The 22,485-nt window shown below is 40.8% G+C and overlaps 1 protein-coding gene across 7 annotated transcripts in view; it reads right to left on the minus strand.

The window, feature by feature from the left end:
• The window catches only part of MAP2K5 (mitogen-activated protein kinase kinase 5), a 277,702-nt gene that overhangs the window by 228,305 nt on the left and 26,912 nt on the right, over positions 1-22,485 (minus strand). For all 7 annotated transcript variants that reach the window (XM_019832175.3, XM_019832177.3, XM_019832174.3 and 4 more), the window contains exons 4-6: positions 10,582-10,651; positions 5,794-5,834; positions 4,751-4,818 (exon numbers count right to left, since the gene is read on the minus strand). In XM_019832175.3, the coding sequence (XP_019687734.1) occupies positions 4,751-4,818; positions 5,794-5,834; positions 10,582-10,651 (179 nt within the window). The remainder of the gene's footprint in view (positions 1-4,750; positions 4,819-5,793; positions 5,835-10,581; positions 10,652-22,485) is intronic.

Consider the following 22,485-nt stretch of genomic DNA (forward strand, 5'->3'; position numbering starts at 1 on the left):
GGCAGTTAAGAATTTTGTAGAATGATAGGGCGCCTGGGTGGCTCAGTTGGTTGAGCGTCCGACTCTTGGTTGCGGTTCAGGTCATGATCTCACACTTCGTGAGACTGAGCCCCATGCCAGGCTCTGCGCTGACAGCCTGGAGTCTGCTTGGGATTCCCTCTCCCTCCCTCACTCTCTGCCCCTCCCTTGCTCGTGCTCTCTCTCTCTCAGAAATAAAATAAACGTTAAAAAAATTTTAATAAAATAAAAAAAAAAGAACTTTGTAAAATGAGACTAAGGCAGAAATATGTATCAAACAATAAACTACCAAAATCAATCCAGTTAAGAAAATAATAATAGCAGCTCTCATTTACTGCATGATTACCATGTGCCAGGCATGGTGCTAAATGCCATTACTCATTATCCTGATTTAATCCTCACAATAACTATAGCCCTGTGGGAATAATTTATAAAGGAAACAAAGGTTCAGGCCTTGCTCATTCTGTCTCTCTCTCTCTCTCCCCACCCCCCCCCAACACATATATTTTTTTTCCCCTGGGGAACACTTAGACCCCTTATATTCCCACAGATGACTCCCAATTTAACAGTTACAATTATTGTAAAAACAGAAATAACAAAACAATGTCTAGGCAATGTTTCTCCACAGATACTCCATTATGTCACACAACTTGAAATAATAACATTTTGATTCAATGCATTTACAAAGCACCTTTCATCCAAGAAACAAAACGTGACTCCTTAATACAGCTTCATCAGTCTTCCTAACGCTGAGGTAGATAGATGAAAGTTTAAGCATCCCAATTTTATAGAAGGAGGGAGCCAAGATATTTAGGAAAGGCCTTGACTTGGCAGTGGAACCTGCATTCAGTAATTATGGCCAAGGAACACCATGTGGATTAGTAAGGTCATTTTAACGGTCACCCACCTAAGGCAAAGACCACTTCAAGCTTTGAAAGTAACTGAGGAGAATGCTGATTTCATCCATTATGCCAATGTCTGACTACCAACTTGGTCTCAATAAAAAAAAAAAAATTTCTGGAAATTTCTTTGTGCCTCAGTTTACTCAGTATTTTGTTTATCTGTATAGTCACGGTGACTTAGATTATCCAAAAATCACTTTTCAAAACATCTTAAAATTTAAATGTGATGTTATTGCAACTTTGGTATGACACTTTAAGAGGGACACTGAGATATCTAAAGAAGAAGAAATGGGTGAGGAGACTAGAAATAAGGTATCAGAGAGGCTGAATGAGTTGGGAGAATTCAATTCAGAGACAAGACTTAGAGGGAATATAAATCTGTTCATCCACTCATTCATTCAAGCATTGTTGACCGTCTCCTATGTGCCAAGCATCACACTGGGAATTGGGAATTCAATAATGAATATGCTGTAGTCACTGCCCTCCAAGAGTACAGAATTTACTGGGGGACAGAAGCGACCGTAAGACAATGTGCTAACTGCCACAGTAAAAGCAAGCACCAGGGGATTGGGGAAATTATAGAGTGGGTACCTGGTGTTGACTACGAGGTGGGCAATCACCAGGGATGGTTTCCAGAAGAAGGTAAAACTCTGTTCTTCAAATCGACCAAGGTTGGCCAGACTGAAGGCGAAGAAGGGGAGGAAAAGAGGAGGAAAGCAGGAAGGGCCAGGAGTGAGAGAAAACATGATCCATTGAGGGCTCCATGCATTCCTCAGCAAAGCTGGAATGTCAAGCAGGAAGGGGTCAAGTGGGCAGGGGACTTAAATGTGAGAGCTCATTGCTCACCTGTAGCCCAGGTTACACACTGTCCTGAAGGTTTTAAGGAGCAGCAGTCAGCCCTAAAAGGGGAATGATGGGCTCAGAATACATGTTGGCAAGATCACTGTGGCTGCAGCGTGGAGGAGGGACTGCACATGGCAAGACTGTGGCTGTGGCCATGATCTACAGAGCCCAAACTGCCTTGGCAGCAACGGGGGTATCGGCCAGTGGACAGACTCCAGCATGACAGAAGGCAGGCCTACAGGTGTAGGGACTGACTACATGTGGCTCTGAAGGAGGCCCAGGAGGCAGTGAAAGATGACTGGCAAGTTAGCCACTGGGTGGGTGTGGGAGAATTTGCTGAGACAGGAAACCTACAAGTAGTATGTTTGGAGGGAAGACGATGGGAAGAGCTACCTAGAAGAGGGAACAGCCCTGCTCTGAGGGCCAAACGAAATCTTTACCAGTGGGTGCTAAAGGGAGACCCATCTCGGCTCATGACAAAGAATGTTCTAAGACAGAGCTATGTGAAAATGGAAGGGGCTGCCATGGCCAATAAAATGCATTCACGCTGCGAGGGATATTCAGGAAGTGCCTGGATGACCATTTGGCAAGGGCTGGGGAATCAAGCATCGAAACAGAGCTGGATTAGATTGGTGCTCCTCTGACTCACACAGCACAGGCAGAGGGTCTTTTATAAACAGAGCCGGACATCTGATGCTTACCAATGACAATACAAAAACGAAAACTAAAACAGAAGGCCCTGCCGATGTGGCCCATCCTGTCCCCTTCTCTCTGATCACTCCAATGTTCTTCTCCCCTCTCTCCACACTCGCCCAATCAGTACCCCTCCCTGGGCTCCAGCCAGACTGGCCTACTTATGAACACACCGAACAGGCCTTCCACAGACGCTCTCCCCTCCCTGTGAAATGCCCTTTGCTGGCTCTTGACGTGGCTAGGCCCTTCTCATCCTCCAGGCCTCTCAGAATGTCACTCTCCTCTGGAGAGTCTTCCCTGAACATGCTGTCTAAATCTAAACATATTCCTGCCCAGTGCTCTCTCTCTCTCTCCAAAACCTGCCTGCTTCCTTCATAACACTAATTATAAAGTGTGATTGTCTGTATTTGTTTGGGTTTTTTTTTTCCCCTGTATGTCCATTAGATAGCAAGCTCTAGAGGATAAGGACTACATTGTATTTCTTGTGCATAGGACAATACCTACTCAACAGGTGACACTCAATAAATACTTTTGATTAGTTGTCAACGTGGGACACAGAACATGGCCAATGCAGGGTGGCATATTAAAATCTATAGCAGGTCTCTTTCAAACTGCATTCCTCCCATGACAGAAGTCACTGCCGGAGGAGACCACCATCACTAAGTAGGAGGCTGTCACATCCCTAAGGAAAGATACTACAACAAAAGGCTGAGAACTACTAAATCAGATAGTCTCCAAAATTCTGTCTAACGTGAAAATTTTATGATACTCTGTGAATATACACTGTAGTTCTTTAAAAACCAAGCTAATTTACTCCTCTTGTTAGAGCCAAATCTCAGAGAACTTGAAAAGTTATCCTGCCCCTTCTCTGCCTTCCCATTTTTTTTTCAACTCTGTCTTGCTTTTTATACCATGATGAAATGGAACCCAAAACACCAGAGAAAGTCCTTGTTTTTCCTCAAGGCTCATGGTGGGTCTGTCTGAACAACAACTTTTCCGGAAATAGTGGTAAAATTAAATGCCCAGCCTTCTTTGACCTGAGCATAACAAGTGACCCTCAGCCCCGGGCCTCCACTAAGCTGCAGGTATCGCCTGGCAGGCCCAAGCGCTAGAATGAGAACTAAAGACCTACCCCTTGTGACCACAAGACAGAGGATCCGCTAGTAGATAACGTGGTTGAGTGCATTTTAAGACAGAATGAATTGTTTAAGAAGAAAACACACTTTAAAAGTAGTGTGCTCACAGCAGGAAAGCTGGTAAGTAGATACACTGACACCATAATAAAGCAATCAAGGAAGCGACTTCTGAGGAGGAGACAGGAGGGTAAAAAGAGAGTCAGAAGGAGAGACTTTAAATTACCTACAGTTAAAGCCCTCTGGCAAAAGAACCAGGACTCTGGGTTAAGGAGACGGACAGAAGGAAGAGGAGAAACCTAAGCCATACCTCAGCCAATAAACAGCTGTACGATACTGGTGACAGCTCTACACTTAGAAAAGCCTGGGACAGAGTGGAAGGGTCTTCTGGCTCAATGCCGGCTTTCCAGTCACCAGCGTGAACAGGTACACCCAGAGAAATCGCCTCCACAGCATCATCCTCAAGTACAGTAATGTGAGGTGCACTCGCTGAATAACTGAGTATATAACCAAAACGACCTAAAACTCTATCAGCTTGAGCAGGTTGCTCCTTCCACTTGAGGACCGTGATGATCGGAAGCAACACTCTGAAAAGGCACTCAAGTCTTTGGTATCCCCACAGCAGTGTAGGGTGCTGTTAGCATGAATGAGTGAAAATTATCTTCCTTCTGCAATAGCTTCAATATTCTGTATGACCAAAGATACAAGAAGAGCAACATGGCTGGTCAGTTTAAGTTCCACCACTTCACTCTCTCCCTGCCTCTTTCTGGTGAAGAGGTCAGTGGACAACAATGCTGCCAAAAGACAGACAATCAAGAAAAAAATGGTAAGCGTTACACAATTTACCCAACCAGATCGTCAAGGCACGGAAGGCACTGAAGTCAAAGGCACTGAATTCTCTGTGAAATTTGAAGACTGAAGGCACACCATTCCACAGACCAAAATTATGAGTTTAAAATGCCTCATTCCATCTTCCTCGGTGAGGTCCTTTCTCTGCAGTCAACATGTAGCTACAGTTACCCAACTGGTCAAATTTCTTCTTAGCCACGTACACATTCGTATGGTCTTATAGAAGAGAGGTGTCATCCCATAAGCCTCATCCCCACCCCCAGCTCTGTAGATAAGCATGCTCATGGGCACACTTCACTTGCTTGCTCTCACCTATTGCTTGGAAGTGAATCCGGGACAGCTGGGCTGCCGTGTTGAGAGGGTCCAGCCCGGGTATTCACCTACAAGGAAAGAAAGAATCTCGATCAGTCTTGTGTTCCGAGGACACAGTTCCAATTAACCTATAATTTGCCACAAATTTCTCATTTCACTATGAAGGTTAATTAGCTTGTTGCTAGACAGACCCACGGTTGGAGTCTACTCGGTATATAGGTTACAGAACGGTACAACCCGTATGTTACATAATATACTTTTCCTGTTGTTATTCAAATACCTAAATGGTGTTGAAAAAAAGGAGAGATAAATGGGAAAATTGCAATTCACTCTCCAGAACTGAATTCAATTCACTGTTTTGTTTTGTTTCATATACAAAACAATATGTTCAAAAAAGAACATGAAGAATACATCCTGAGGTTAGTAGTGAACCTCACGTTTTCATACCCTTCCAGCTCTAAAACCAAACAGAACACTGCAGAATGTTTCCTATTCACTGAAAAACGAGGTCCAAATTATTAATTATAAAATGCTTGAATCTAATACAATAGCCAGCTTTTCTTTCAAATGTGAAGCTGTAAGCAGAAATCCAGAATTCAAAAGACAAAGAACAATGAAAAGACATCAAATAAATATATGTTTCTAGCATAAATATGTCAAAAGAAGAGGAGGGTATTCTGTGTGCAATATGCTTAGGTGCTTAATTAATCACTGAAATGAAGTCTGTATTTTCACGCAAATAAATCTTTGTGGACACCAGTGCTCAGAATCATCCTGAAGAAACGGATCCACAAAATGATTCAAAATAATAAAAAAAAAAATGTGGCCCCCCAAAAGCCTTCTATCCAAATATGTACACATATTGAGCAAATACTACAGATGAATCCCCCTCCACATCCCCTTTGGAAAAAAAAAAAAAAAAAAAAAAAAAAGGATCGCTTGTCAGAGCTTGAGAAAGTGCAGTTTTATTTGACATTTCAATAAGTGGAACACAGCATTACAAATCCATCTAACTTTACTGAAACAATTATTGAAATTCGTACCTTCAGGCCATGTATGTTCCGTTCCCCAGGAGGCTTGCAGGCTGAAACAGTAATTGACTAAATTGTAGAACACATCAGGGCCATTTACAAATTTGCTCAAAATGAATCGTTTAAAAAGAAATGAGGGTGACACCAAAATTAGCAGAGAGAAATGATTGAAAAGTGGCTCCCAAGACCCAAAGTGGGAATTATGAACCAAGGTTTTTAACTTGCAGGAGTGAGCATTTATAAATGCAAAGAGCTTTCTGACACCACCTCATATAAATTCCAATTTCTGCTTAAAACATATAAAAATCAAGTTAACTGAGCTAAAATGATTAGATTCCTTTCATAATTCAAATTTCTGCAATCTTTCCTCAACTCCATTACATTGTATATCTGCTATCACTTAAACTACTTTGAAAATAGCTAGGGTTTTTTCTTTGAGGGGGGATGGTGGGAGGTTGGAGAAGGGTCTTTTAATGCCAGAAAGATGTTCAGAGACTCTTAAATGGAATATTCAAATTTGAATACCAGTTTGCACAGCAATAATTAGTCAAATTTGTTAAAATACAAGGATATCACTAATTTTACTGCATTTTTTGCAAATCTTGACATCTTCTAATATTTAAGTCTAATGACAGAGCAGTTCCAGGAAAAATATTAATTTCCCGACACCACCAGGATGTACAGGTTAGTACTCTTCCAATTCAGCAAATGCTTCTTCATCAAATGTTAGAAATACAAAAGCATCCTGCCCATTTAATAGGCTGCTTCCATCTGAAAGCTACGGACACCCTACATGTTGTATGTTGAGGGACTGTCAATTTTGATTGATTGTTTGGGAAGGATGAATTTGATTTTTTTTTCCTCCTCCCTCAGATGTACATGTATTTCTCCTCTGTTTCTGACAACAAGAAATAAAACTGTTTAATAAGAAGATGTGGGTAATAATTACAAAGCATATCAATTGTTTTAATTGTGTATATTTTTAGTACATTCAAATTTATTATGTTACTCTCCTAGAAAATATATCTAAACCTTAATAAAGAATTTTTATTTTTCTAAAATACATTAAAATTAGGACTCCAAATCTTTTCTCCATAAAATGGAAATTAACTTTTTGAACAAAACAAAAGTCACATACATTTGATGCCTGATCCTTGAGGGAACATTAATACTTCCTAAGACAACACTTCAGAGTATTTCCACTTAAGAACCCAGTACATTCATAAATTTCATTTAATAAGAAAGTGGCTAAGGAATCAGAGACAGGTGTCAATCTTACCTATTACCTAAACATGTGCCTCATTACTCAACTGGCTTCTCAAATCTTCATGACCGGAAATCTAAACAATATTCAAAAAAACCCAGTAACCTCGTATTTCCTAAAGTTATGGAGTCAGAAGTTGCATAAAGCTACAAAGTTTTCATAGTTATCAATATTTAACATATCTTTTAACTACAGGGAGTATAGCAATGAGCTGGGAGTTACCATCCAAGGCAAATGTCTTACTTGGAATGAGAATACCTGAGGTTAGAACAAAATCGTTTTCTCCTATCTTTCTCACTTGTTCAGTCTAGAGATTCTTTGTAGCATGGGGCTTGACTGAAGAAACTAAGGTCTGGGAGGCCTCTAACCAACTAAGTATTAACCCAGTCAATCTGCCCAGTATGTCTATATCTTAATTGTCTAAGTTTGTGTAATCACATTTACCTATGTAAAATATAGGTAAGTCAGAGCAGAGTGCCTGGGTGGCTCGGTCAGTTAAGCATCTGACTCTTGGTTCAGGTCAGGTCATGATCCTGTGGTTTTGTGAGTTCAAGCCCCACACTGGACTCTGTGCTGGCAGCATGGAGCTTGCTCAGGATTCTCTCTCTCCTCTCTGCCCCACCCCCACTCACACTGTCTCTGTCTCTCTCAAAATAAATACATAAGCTTAAAAAAAATAAAAATAAAATATAGGTAAGCAAAAAGCAAGAATACAATAAACAGAGTCATATAATAACATCCAAGAAACCATAGAGATAAGGAGACTGAATCTCATATTTAAAAAAAATTTAAATATGGGGGCACCTGGGTGTCAGTTAAGTGTCTGACTCCCGGTTTCGGCTCAGGTCACGATCTCATGGTTTGTGAGTTCAAGCCCCACATCGGGCTCCGTGCTGACACTGTGGAGCCTGCTTGACATTCTCTCTCTCCCGCTCTCTCTGCCCCTCCCCTGCTCACTCTCTGTTGCTCTCTCAAAAATAAATAAATAAACTAAAAAAAAAAAATTTAATATGGCCTGGAAGAACTTTATTTAATAATTTATTAGAGCCTAATAGGTCTGTTCTAGGACTACATGCGACAATCATATCTCATATACTGTCTTCTTTTAAGTATCTTCTCCCTACAATGTACTGTTCTCTACACTCTTACCAACCCCCTGCAGACTGCCTCCAAGCACACTCCATGATTATTTTCATTTATCTGCCCTTCCACTTTAAGCAAATCATAATTTAAACCAAATTCTTACTCAAAAGGTATACTAACCACTTAAAGCTGTTGTGGACTCTGAAATTATTTAATCTCTCTGAACCTACATATTCTCATCCATACAATGGAATCAGTAATACCTAATAGACAGAAATGTCAGAAAAATGAGAAATGATAACACTTAAAGGAATATTACTGCCTGAACAGAGCAGATGTCTAAAAAAAGGTTGTCACTGCCATGAGAGATGGCACAATGGTACAGACAAGAAGACTGAAAAGGACTGCTCATGAAAGAAAAGAAAAAAAAAAAACTTTGAAAGATTTTGGATGAAGAAGAGTAAATCTTTTATTGGAGGGGGGAAAAAACAACAAAGACCCAGAGCATTGGTATGATTTTCCACGTTACTGTACTAGAGTTTGCTATAACAAAAGAGTTATTATGTCAAGTAGGGAAACAATTAATGGAAATTTTCAGCTGGTAAAGTATTCTTGTGGAGAAACAATTGTGAAACTTGCCCAATTCTCCCATCGTTGAAAATAACAAGAAGCAATCTGCATCCTTGTCACTGGCCTAATGCACAGAAATGGCAACATTCCTTTTTCTTTTCTTTTTTTAATTCATTTTTAGTCTTCAGGTACAACAGAATTGGATTAATCTTAATTTTTGTTTCACAGACACTATCAATGGCCCCATTTTGTTTACTTACTTAGCTCTTTAATGCATTATCATTAAGAATGTACTAAGTACTCCCAATCCCACTGCCCACCTTAACACTAGAAAAGCATTACCCTTGAACCCAGACCTTCTTGTGGGCTGGCCACATCAGCTGCCTTTGGAGACTTGATCAGTGTAAATTAGAGGCTACTGGTTAACTGAACCATTCAACTTCAGAGAGTTACAGGTAATGAAAGCCTAGAATGGTTAATTGAAAAACCCATAACCATGATTATCTGTACAGTATCAGTTGACAAAGATAAGATTATTTCTTTTTTTTTAATTTTTGATTTAAAAAAATTTTTTTTAATATATGAAATTTATTGTCAAATTGGTTTCCATACAACACTCAGTGCTCATCCCAAAAGATGCCCTCTTCAATACCCATCACCTACCCTCCCCTCCCTCCCACCCCCCATCAACCCTCAGTTTGTTCTCAGTTTTTAAGAGTCTCTTATGCTTTGGCTCTCTCCCTCTCTAACCTCTTTTTTTTTTTTCCTTCCCTTCCCCCATGGGTTTCTGTTAAGTTTCTCAGGATCCACATAAGAGTGAAAACATATGGTATCTGTCTTTCTCTGTATGGCTTATTTCACTTAGCATTAAGTTATTTCTAAAAAAGTTGGAGCATTTCCTTATCTGCTCCATCAGTTAAAAAAATATGATTCCAAGTGGGGCAAGGTATCATGCGTGAAAGACTTAATGGTTTACATAATTAAACTGTTCTTTTTTACTATTATTCAAAAATTTTTAAGTTTATTTATTTATTTTGAGAGAGTGCATGCACACGAGCGTGCATGTGTGCAAGTGGGGGAGGGGCAGAGAGGGAAAGAAAGAGAATCCCAAGCAGGCTCCCCACCGTCAGCCCTGAGCCCAATCAATGTGGGGCTCAAACTCATGAACCGTGAGACCCGAGCCAAAGTTGGATGCTCAACCGGCTGAGCCACTGAGGCGCCCCCACTATTTTTCGAATTTTGAGGAAACATTAATATACAGTTGATCAATCATATCAGATAGGCGGCTAGTACTGCCAATCTAAAAGAAAAAAAGGAATATTAATTGACTTGGTGATTCACCAAAACTTACTCTCATCAGCTAATATTTTTTGGAGACTTGACAATTAAATTCCTATTTATGAAGATTTTCCATTATTTGGAAAATGTCACCCCAAAAAACCAAGGACTAAACATTATCAAAATTTCTCTCCTAAAACACCACAGTACATCTTCGCTTCTGCACTAGCTGAAAGCTTTCTCCTCAACAGCAGCTTTGGCTACCATCATGAGCCACAATTTATAAATATCCGAAATTAAAGTCATTCATTTGCCTTGGTTTAGAAACCATGTGGACCCCCAAAGAGTTCTTTAAGCGAATGTAAGTATGTACTTCAAAAACAAAAAACAATCTAGTTAGTTTAATTTACTCTAGTAAATTAGATATTTTATCTGCCATAACTATAATATAGCCTGCAATCCCCACGATAATGAATACTTCTTTTGTTTTTTCAAATTAAGAGCTAAACATCATGTTATGTGCATTTAAACCTTTGGAAAACATAACTGTTGATGAAACAGTTTACTGAAATAATCATTGTTGATTAGAATTTGTTCAACATTACCTCTTGGAAATATCTGCAGAGGCTCTATTAACTGTCCATTTACTTGCTGTTCCATTACTGTGGAATAATACTGCAAAGAGATTATAGAAAGAGATTACTCAGTAATGTATGAATACTGGAACAGACACTTATGGGTTGTTTAATTCATAGTACTTTTGTAAATTGCTGGTACATACATATCAGCCTTGAGAATACTTTGTTCTGTTTGCACATAAAAATGACTATATTCAGCATTGAAAGTCCAGTATAATGCTATCCTCCACTCTGTCGTTTGTTTTTAAAAGTAAAAATGTTGATTAAGAATTTACTATTTGATTTCAAGAAATATTTCGAAAATGACATGTATTAAAAATGACACAAAAAGCTTTTCAGTGGAAACTTCTCAAATTGCTTCTTGTTCTTTTCTCTGGGTTTTTGCAAAGCAAAATGAAGACACTTCCCACCTCGCCTGGACCTGTGTGCCCGGCAGGTCAAACATTATACATATTTGTGTTAAAAATGTACACACAACGGGAATCTAAATCATAGACTGTGGAAAAAGCAAACAAGGTATGACCTATCCAAAGATGACAGGATTAATATGACAGAAAGGTAGCTCAGTTTTAAGCAAACATACCCTTCATGCTTCAGTCTCTTAAACACTTTAGCACAGATCAAATTTCACTTTAAAATTCTGGGCACAAAACATAAAGTTCCAAGTGAAAAAGCTTTCACACTCCTTCATAAACATAAATTCACCAGGTTATATTATGGTCTGATTCCCATTTTCCTTAATTCGCTAATTGGTGAGCGTATGTCCACCGAACTTGGAGACGGCTTCTGTGCCCTCACTTCTTTTACCACGTGACAAATAACAAAGTAGAAAACGTCAACGATGAAAACAACTGATTTTGTGTTTTGTGGGTTGTCACACACAGAGCAGAACTCTCCTTTCATTCTTGCTGTTTCTATATTCAAACCACATACACGTTATGTAACTGCCACATTTGGGAGAAATTCTTCCCTGATAATCATTATTTGCTGACATTCCAAAAAAGTCTTCTTTAGAAGACACAGACACACATCTTCCTAGTGCTTTTACGTACGTTAAAATCATTACAAAATCAAGGGTTTTGTTTCTGTTTTTGTTTTTTTACAAAATAAAGGTAATTATGTGATTCTACATCATCTTGGGAATCACAAGTTAACAATCTAAGGCTCTTTGTCCTGAAAACAAACAAAGTGAAGTGAATTTTTGATAGCTGTGGGCTGATACAAGTGTATCCTCCTCTCCAAGGGCTTTCAAACTGTAAAGGAAACTGATCCTCTCCTTCTGTGGACGTAGAAGCCTAGATACACACGGCATAAACACGTGTGACACACGCTCTGGAATACATACCAAGGCGAATGTCATTCAGGAGACTATATTCCTTAAAACCACAGAAATAAACCGCTCGCCATTACTCAAACAGTGATGACAAGTAAATGAAATATCAATCATGTAGGCTGTCAACCTTTTGGGACAGCAATAACTGTTAACAAGTAGTCTGGAAAAATTGTCCAAAAATGACTTGTCCTCGGCACACAAGTGTTTGAGGTTTCCATGGAAAATTAAGATGCCAGTGGCTATTTGGAACATTGCTCAGGTATTCTTTTTAATGGGAAATTTGCCGGTTATTGATCCACAGCATGTACCCCCTTGGTTCTGGAAGGCTGCAAGCAACTTTCCAATCAGTGGCTGTCAAAAAAATTACTGCCTTTTTATACTGATACAAGACAACAGCAGTGGCGGTGTTCTCCTATAGTTAATGCTTTTCTTTAATTAACTGCTATGTACAATAGGTTAGTAATTTCAGTTACTACTTCACTACAGTCCTAGAAATCAAAACGAATAAAATATCTTTATGCTTTGTCTAACAAATTAATTATAGAGTTGTCTGAAACTGGTGCTTGGGGTCAAGTTTGAAAACAAATAACCTCAAATGTAAAGGGTCAGAACAGGTGCAATGCATTTTTTCCTACTATAAAACCTTGCATGCATGAAATTGACCTGTTTTCCAACTTTATTTATTTGCCTCCTAAAATAAATAAATAAATTTGGTTTCCCTTTCATTTCAGACCTGTGCCAAATCAACTGGCAAACTATACATACGTTTATAACCATTGCACAAATTTTTCGGCCACGTATAACCATCTCTTTATGCTACCTTTAACACAGCCACAGTAATGATATTAAGTGTGCCACTTGCCAGTATCTGTAAAGCAAGTAGTTAGCATTTGCTTTTTGTTTTCCACAGTTCTTCCAAATCCAAGGGACATTTTTTTTCCTGCTGAAATACTGGGTTTGATCTCTGTTTGTATTAACAGAGAATCTTGTGATCCATACAGCAAAGCAATTCAGCATCAGAAGCACACCGTAAAGGGTGGTAATTAAACCCATGGCTTGGGCCCACTCCAGACAAGCGACTCTGAGGAGCAGGCCCTGTGAGGGCCAGGGTGGGGCTGGCAAAGAGGCACCAGGCCTAAGAGCTCAGGCTGCCGCATACCGAGCGTTCTCGAAGGGACGAAGATATGGCACAGGGCCACGCGTACCTCCTGGCCCAGAGCAGTCCTGACAGGCCGTGTGTGCGCCTGTGCTGCCCAGTGAGATGAGCAAGGCACTTGGGGGACTCACAGGGCCCCGATGTGGGGAGTGGCCATTCCCCAGCACATAAGCTGGGCAAGGAAATAGTTGCCGCCCCTCGGATTACGAAGATGCTACACAGCCAGAGGAGTGCCAGGAGACTCACTTGAGGGGCAGACAGGCTAGCACTGAAGCTGGGGAGCAAGGGGTTTCCAGATCCAGGCAATCTCTCAGTGTTTTTAGATATTCTCCTTTTAAAGAGAGCCCTTCCAATTTTGTTCTCAATAGTGATAAAATAAGCAATGACTTCTAACAGTCCAAACCAAACTGAAGAAAAAAACCCAAACAAAAAGCTAAATCTTACATGCCAAGATACTTAAAAAAATTTGTTTTAATGTTTATTTATTTTTGAGAGAGAGAGGGAGACACAGAATCCAAAGCAGGCTCCAGGCTCTGAGCTGTCAGCACAGAGCCCGACGCGGGGGCTCCAACTCACAAGCTGCGAGATCATGACCTGAACTGAAGTCAGAAGCTTAACCAACTGAGCCACCCAAGTGCCCCTATGCCAAGATATTTAACATGGCTTGGACAGCAAAGTAACAGTGACCATTTTAACATTAATGGGGGCATAATCTGAAGCTATCCAAGTAACTTCCTAAACGTAATCTTTATAATCCTATCCTGGCTCTTATTACCCCTAACACAGAGCTGCATACAGCAGGTGTTCAATAAATATTTACTGACTGAAATAGGGTCTAATCCTGATTCTGCTACCTAACCCTTGTTTCCTCCAAATGAGAGTAAAGATAGCTGGTCCATCATACAGGATGGCCGTGAAGTTCCAAATGAAACAGCAGCAAGAGAAATTTCTGAAGGCACTTTGCCAACTGTAATGTATTCTTGGTGTTTGAGAAATTAAAAAGTGAACCTCTTACCATTGAAACAACAGCACTTTCTGAATAGAAGTGTTCCCAGTTAAAAATACAAAAAAACAGTTATGTGTAAAAAGTACAAAATATCGTGCTCAGACTGAGTACCTCAGCAGCAGTCATAAAACGTGTTTTCTGCTGGTGTTCCTGGCAGAATCTGTTACGTGCAGTAATTGCAGCAATAATCAATAAGCTAACGGAGTAAAAGATTAATCAGTTTTGTGATTGCTAATGGAATCTCCAGTACCAGACTCAGATTAGTTTGAGTCCCTCTGAGATGCTCCTCAAAATCCTTAAACAATTTTAATAAGGATGTGACAAAGTTTAGCACAGTTATCCAAAAATCTAATTAATTTGAAACAGAGGGCCAGATTCAACGAGGGGATAGCAAGTACAATTCTTGGCTTGTTTTGTTTGCAAGTTTATCAAACAGTGTTGCTATTTGTTATGAACCTAATTCTAATTCCAACAGCACAATTCAGTCAATAATTACAACATTTTTTGTCTTCATGGAAATCTGCCATATAAAAAACTTGAGTTCCCAAACAGCACCGTTTCATTTTACAAGGCACAAGTTCTCTATTAAAAGAGAGACAGAGACATAGGGAGATACACACACATACACAACCACTTATAGACCACCTACTGTGTACTAGGCTCAATACTAGCTATTTCTGTTTATTCATTTAATTTCTCACAACCCTATCCTATTCTGGGAGTATCATTCATAGATGAAACAAAAGGTTTATCAGTGAACAACAGCAACAAAAATACTTCTTTCGTGTACTCAGAACATAAAATGTACGTTTACTATTTAAGAGTCCAAAGGTCAGTTACCTCTTATTTCTCATACCTCAAAACATTTAAGAAATCGGGCTATTGGGCAGACTGCTGAGCTGGTGGGGAGAGTGGCTTCTTTAGTTACACCCTGTTTGGGTTCAGCCATGTCACCGATCTTTTCACACACAGGGGACACGTGGCACCGCGCTGACGGGTGACCTCTCCCTCCCTCCTCAGCACCCCCTCTGGTTTTCCTCCTCCCTCTCTGCCCACTCAACTCAGTCTCCTGTAAGTGGTTCTTTCTCCTCCCCTCCTTTAAATGCTGGAGCTCCCCACGGTTTTTCATCAACCTTCTCTTCTTATTTTATACTCTCCTTGAGTTAACTTCAGCCACTTCAAAGGTTTCAATTACCAGAGGAGTCATTGAGACTAATTAGGAGCTGATGAATCACAAATCTTTATTTCCAGCCCAAATCTCTCTCCTAAGATTCGGAACATACCAAACTGGTTATCCAGAGGCCTCTCAAATTCAACAGGTCTCTACCTTTCACACCCTCCCTCGTGCCCTAGACCCATCTTCCACCACCTGGGCTCCCTGTCTCGGTCAATGACATCACAATGACCTAGTTTCCCAAGCCAGATAGCTGCAGGTAAACCAGACCACCTCTCTTTCCTTCTTCCCCATACTTAATCAACACCAGTTTTATTAACTCTACATCTTCCTAGCTTCTCAATTCCCCAAGGTTGGGCCCTCCATAGTCTAGCCCACCTTCTTTCCCAATCTCATGTCATACCCTTCCTGCCTCCCTGTCTGTTCTACACTGAATCCCAGGTAGCTCCTCTTGAATGCACCAGCTGCCCTTACACCTGAGCCTTTGACACACTGTTCTCTCTTCCCTGTCCCTTTGTCCCAGCTTACTCCATCCAGACACCACCTTCTTCAGGAAGCCTCCTCTGTCCCCAAAGCTACACCAGGTGCTCCTTCTTGTGCTCACAGAGCGCCTAACACTTAAGCATATTAGAGCACTTATCACTCTCCCTGGCAATTATGAGTTTTCATATCCTCCCACATTGAACATTGTTGGCTTTTTTGTTAATCTCCCTGAATGGACCATGGGCTCCTTGAAGGAATGAACTACATGTTCACTGTACCTGCACCACCTAGCATAGCACTTGGCCACATAGCTGCTATCCCATAAGTATTTATAGTATAAAACTGGCTGTACAGGGGCGCCTGGGTGGCTCAGTCGGTTGAGCAGCCGACTTCGGCTCAGGTCATGATCTCGCGGCGCGTGAGTTCGAGCCCCGAGTCAGGCTCTGTGCTGACTGCTCAGAGCCTGGAGCCTGTTTCGGATTCTGTGTCTCCCTCTCTCTCTGATCCTCCCCCATTCATGCTCTGTCTCTCTCTGTCTCAAAAATAAATAAACGTTAAAAAAAAATTTTTTTTTTAAAAACTGGCTGTACAAATAAGTGAGCAAATCAGTGAGTGATCTCAGGTCCTAGCTCTACGTTTACTGGTTGTGTGACCTTAAGAAAGGCACCCACTATGTGCGTCAGTAGCCTCAGCTATAAAAATAGGGACAATACCTGCCTTGCTCACCTCGTAAAGGTATTAAGAAGATCAAATCAAAGGAAGCAGTATATGGGAAACCTTCTATAAAATACTTGAAAAGAATCTTGAAATAGGGCACAGGGCTATGAATCTCCCACTTCCAGGCAACAGTACATAGAAGAGAAGCGTTCATAACAATAGGGTAACATAGAAACCCCTAAACAAGATCACTGTTAGACCAAGTACAGAGGTAGATTTAACTAACTGCTTATCAAGGCTGAGTCAGTGCCCCTCCCTTTCCCTCCATTACTACAGTACTATAAAATAATGAAATAATTAAAAGGGTATTATAAAGAATCATGTCTATTTTTCTTCTGGAAGTTAATCACGGGCAGGGGCCCTGTCTTGTGTATTTTAGTGTCTTGTAATACCTCTTGTATCTTGCAGAGGTATTAAACTGGAGTCTATATGGGCCTTAGGAGAGCCTTCAAATTCCTGAAATTATATGTGAAACACTGCATTGTGTCAATTTTCTGGGAAGAGAATAAACAACTTCCCTCACATTTTCAAATAGGCCTGTGTCCCTAAAAGCCTAAGAAGTGACACTGTACAGTGCCCAGCACTGTGCCTCACACATAAGAGTGCTCCACAAATGTTTACGGGAAGGAGGCAGACAGAAGCTGATAGAGACGTGGCAGCTAGTTTCATTGCTCATACCTCCTAACTTACTCGGTGGCAAGTCTTAGATATCAAATCGCATCAAATCAGGTTTATACATTATTCTTCTATACACGTGACAGAACAGTTTCCTAAACCTCTCCTTAACATACCTTCTAACAGTACAGTGTTTCAACCTATGAGGAATAAGTATGCTGGTTTTTTCCTACTAATGATAAAATTTTCACATTCCTGTTCAGTCAATACTGCAAGGATACCCCATTATAGGTAGCTCAGTCAGTAATTACAGCAATAATCAATAAACTAACCAACTATTTGCAGTCCATAGTTAATTTATTAGTTTTCCCAGGGAAGAGCCCAACAACCTGAACTCTGTTAAATGGATACAAATTCAATTAGAACACTACTTAGTGCATCCTCAGTTACACTTTCTTTTGGTTATTTCTTATACTTTACATTGAGAGGCTTTCCTTCTATGGACGCTGACCTCTTAGGAAGCACACAATTGCTCCAGAAGTCAAAAATAACATATGAAACTAATCTATGTTGAATACCAAATTAATAACTGCATTTACGGATCTGGCTTCAGATCCCCCCACTTCTCAATAGCTCACTGCCCCTGCCTTGAGGTACTACAACGTACACACGCTCTTCCTTGGACTCTAGACCAAGGGTCCCCACATGGTCGCGGACAGATTAGATGATGAGAAAGAAAATCACAATGAAAAGTCTTACAGTGAAAAGGTCAACACGGAACAACTCTGGGGCCTACTTATAGGCTAATGTTATTGGATGGATGCATTTATTAATGATTTGGAAGTGAAAAAGACAGTAAGTTGGCCACACTTAATGATAACACTGTTTGTTTTGAATAGTAAAACCGGAAAGGACATTAGGGAGCCCCAGATGGTCTTAACAGAGGTTTGGATAGACGATGGCAGATGAACTTCAACTTGGCTAAGTTTAAGGTAATGTGTGTTGGCAGAAGGAGTTTAAATTTGTATTCAGCAATGGGTCCAAAACTTGTAGGAACCTCCTGGATGGAGCTTTCAGTCATCCACATGGTTAGCATGGGGCAGTGTCTACACTAACCTTTCATCTGATTTCTAGGCTGCAGCAATTCTGCTGCACTTCTAAAGAAGAAGTTTAAATACCGTAGTCCCCCCTTATCTGTGGTTTCACTTTCCATGGTTTCAGTTACCTGTGGTCAAAGGCAGTCCGGAAACAAATGACCCTCTTTCTGACATACTGTCAGAAGGTCAATAGTAAGCTAACACTAGGTCACAACGCCTACGTCATTCACCTCACTTCATCCCATCATGTAGGCATTTTATCAACTCTTGGCATCACAAGAAGTGTGAGTATAGTACAATCAGGTATTTTGAGAGAGAGAGACCACATTCACATAACTTTCACTGTAGTATATTGTTGTAACTGTTCTATTTTATTATTAGTTATTGTTGTGAATCACCTGCTGTGCCTAATTTTAAATGAAACTTTACCACAGATATGTATGTATAGAAAAGACATGGTGTATATAGGGCTTGGTACTATCCACAGTCACAGGCCTGCATGGGGTGGGGGGGAGGGGATCCTGGATCTTATCCCCCACAGATAAGGAAATCTGCGACTTAAAACAGGATCATCAGGGGTGCGTGGGTGGCTCAGTTGGTTGAGCATCCGACTTCAGCTCAGGTCATGATCTCACGGTTTGTGAGTTCAAGCCCCATGTCAGGCTCTGTGCTGACAGCTCAGAGCCTGGAGCCTGCTTCAGATTCTGTGTCCCCCTTTCTCTCCGCCCCACTGCTGCTCGTGCTCTGTCTTTCGAAAATGAATAAACATAAAAAAAAAAAAAATTTAAAACAGGATCATCAGGCCATGCAGGGAGCAGGCCAAATGTGACATTCTCTCACACTTTATTTAGCCATCCATTTCCAAGAATGCTTGATAAAGATCCAGCCTACTGCTCAACTTCTATTACTTTTTTAAAGTTCATTTATTTTAAAAGAGAGAGACAAACAGACAGACAGACAGCACACGAGGTGAGGAGGGGCAGAGAGAGGGGAGAGAGAGAATCCCAACCAGGCTCCGCACTGTCAGCACAGAGCCCGGCATGGGACCCAACTTCACGAACCACGAGATCATGACCTGAGCTAAAACTAAGAGTTGGACACTTAACCTATTGAGCCACCCAGGTGCCCCTCAACTTCTATTAAAAAATGAATCAATAGGGGCGCCTGACTGTCTAAGTCTGTTAAGCACCCGACTCTTGACTTCAGCTCAGGTCATGATCTCACAGTCATGAGATTGAGCCCCGCATCGGGGGGTCCTCCCTCTCCTTCTACACTTCCCCCACTTGTGCACTCGTGTGTGCACTCACTCTCTCTCTCTTTCAAAAAAAATAAATAAATAAAAAGGCAGGTGGGAATGAGTAAAGAACATATAATAAGTAACAGTAACAGAGAAACATAGAAAGAAGCAACTTGTTTTGAAATTTTCTATTACTTAAATTTATACCTTTTTGGACACATTGCCTAGATTGATAATTTATTGAATCTCTCTAACCCTACTGTGTTGTAGCATATTTACATTGATGTTTCAGATATATGTAGAAAATATCCCTCTTGTTTCCTGTAAGAATGGCCCTAAGAGAACAGAGGTTCCTTAAGAGCTGCCAACAAGGGCCTAGTCAACTGGGTATGCCCCAAGGCAGTCCGACTGCTAGAGGTCCATCATTCCCCTGCAGCCCACATCTCCTTTGAAGACAAGCTCCAAGCCAGAGCCCCCCCAAGGGGCTAACTGAGGTATCGCACGGCTCTACTGCCTCGCGCCAACTGCCAGGATACGGGACCCCAGAGGAACCAGACAGCCCAGAGCCTACGCTGAGCCCTCCACGGAGATGAACTAAAGCCATGCTAATGACAAAACACTGGTGGTCCAAAGCACCCCAGAGTGCCCTGGTGGCACCCCCGCTGAGGCCTGCTTGTGCTGGCTGGAGATTTCCTTTGCTTCTAGAGCCACATAAGCCCCTTGTTCTGATGAAAACTCCAGTATGCTTCTGTTCCTCACAAGCAAAGATGCCCCAAGATATTTCACAACAGGGGCTAACGGAGCTAAATAAGCAGCTACCACATGTTTGTCACTATTTCACAGGCATCCACATGTCCCAAGCAACACAGAGAAGGGAGTTAAAATAATCTGCCTCTGAACAAAAGTTTTATTCTTTGACTAGGATGAGAAAACAAGATATTATACAGCTTAGAGAATGTCATTTTTTTTTTAATTTTTTTTTAACGTTTATTTATTTTTGAGACAGAGAGACAGAGCATGAACGGGGGAGGGTCAGAGAAAGAGGGAGACACAGAATCTGAAACAGGCTCCAGGCTCTGAGCTGTCGGCACAGAGCCCGACACGGGGCTCGAACTCACATACCGCGAGATCGTGACCTGAGCCGAAGTCGGACGCTCAACCGACTGAGCCACCCAGGCGCCCCGAGAATGTCATTTTTTAAGCTAAGAAAAAAAGAGTACTTTCCAAAACTATGTATTTATTTCCTTTGGTTCAGCTCGCTCACTGTTTGTACCACTTCCCCACCCTCCCAGGAGAACACGTTGCACGACCGTTGTTTGGGTGAGCCACACTTGTAGGGAGCCAGCCACTCACTGAAGACTGAGCTGATTTTGCTGGTACAAAGTAAGTTCAAAGCAGAGCCTACTTAACATGGAGCATACTGAAATGCACCAGGTGGAAAATGAGCTTCCAACCTCTTGGTCTTTGAAGAAAACTTCCCAACAGCAAAGGCCCTGATGCTGTTAAATGTTCAACTCCTAAGTGGGCAACAAATTTTGTGGTAAAACTCAGCCTATAGATAAGGACGAAATCTTTAAAATTTCAAAAGCCCACAAAGTATTTTCTACATTCCTATTCAAACTCAGGCACACTAACATTCCAGTAAACAGCATTCTTTTTTGATATCAGGAAAAAAGAAGTATTTGCAAAGCTTCCTCAGCAGGACCTCAATAGAGGCCAAAACAAAAACATCATTTCAAACCACCAGGAGTAAAGACACTGAGAGTCTTCCCATTCACTGGCAACTTGACCTCCAACTGAATCTGACCTCTGTGGGCCTCACTTTCCTTATCTACAAAATGAAGCAGTTGGACAAGACTTCTAAGGCTCCCTTCCTTCCAACTCTACTTGGGTAACTGCATGATTTTAGAGGCAATCTCCAAATTATATATACTTGGATAAAGCTAATCATATCCCAATTTACAAGGTGCTACAGAGGTCAAGGAGTATTTTCCCTCATGGTACCCAACATCTAAAAAGGTACACTATGGTCAAGTATACCAAAGGGAATACTTACACTCCACTAAAACGCAAGGTCTCTGCATAATGGGAGGCATTACAGTTAAACTTGTCCCATACTCTTCTGGCAACGTGGAAAAATGGTATAAAGAGAGAGAATGGGCAAAATGAAGAAAATTACTCTTGTTAATACTGTGCTCCACTCATACAAGCCTCTCGGTATCGAGAGAACCGGGTGTAATAAATCCTGTACCAGACACAGGATTTAGCAGAAACAAGTATGAATCCATTTACAAACGCAAGATGTACTGCTGGGTTTCTTAATGAAAGGTCACCCAAAAGCAGAGGTTAACTTTAAAATAACCCCCTCCTATAACCAGGTCTCAGTGATAGATAAAGCTTCACGTGAATCAATACACAAGGCCCAGCACTGTTGTTTGATGCTGAAAGGAAATGAAGCCAGCTCTGCCAGACAACGAATACAAAAAGACGGAAGGAGAGAAGCAACATTCCGTCTTTAATCTTCCCAGAAAATGAGAGGGGGAAACAAGAACATCAACATCAACAACAACAACAACAACAACAGTAAACCATAGTAAGGGAATATTTAACAAGGTCCTTTAAATAATTGGCAATGATCAGGTATTTAGTTTTCAGAATATGTAGGTTGGGTGTACTTTTTTTCCTAATAAAGCATTTCAGATTCTAATTAAAAAAATACTTTATGGAGGAATTAAAAAGATACAATAGTGTCAGAGGAAAAGCCACGATCCCAGAAGTGGAATATTCTAACAACATAACTTACAAGAAACTACGCTATAAAAACAGATTGTTGATTAACACAAACTCATAACAAAACGCAGAGAGCGATCACAATGGTGCTGTAATAACACTTGGCTGCTGGATTCTCTCAATACATTAAATATCTCCTTGGAGACCAAATTACTTTACATTTTCTTAAAAGACAATTTATTATAGCTTTGTTTTCTTCTCATTATCTCTTAAAAATATATCTAATGAAGAAAAGAATACGACTTCTAAATAACTTACATAAA

Source organism: Felis catus, chromosome B3 (assembly GCF_018350175.1).
Source record: "Felis catus isolate Fca126 chromosome B3, F.catus_Fca126_mat1.0, whole genome shotgun sequence".
NCBI lineage: Eukaryota > Metazoa > Chordata > Mammalia > Carnivora > Felidae > Felis > Felis catus.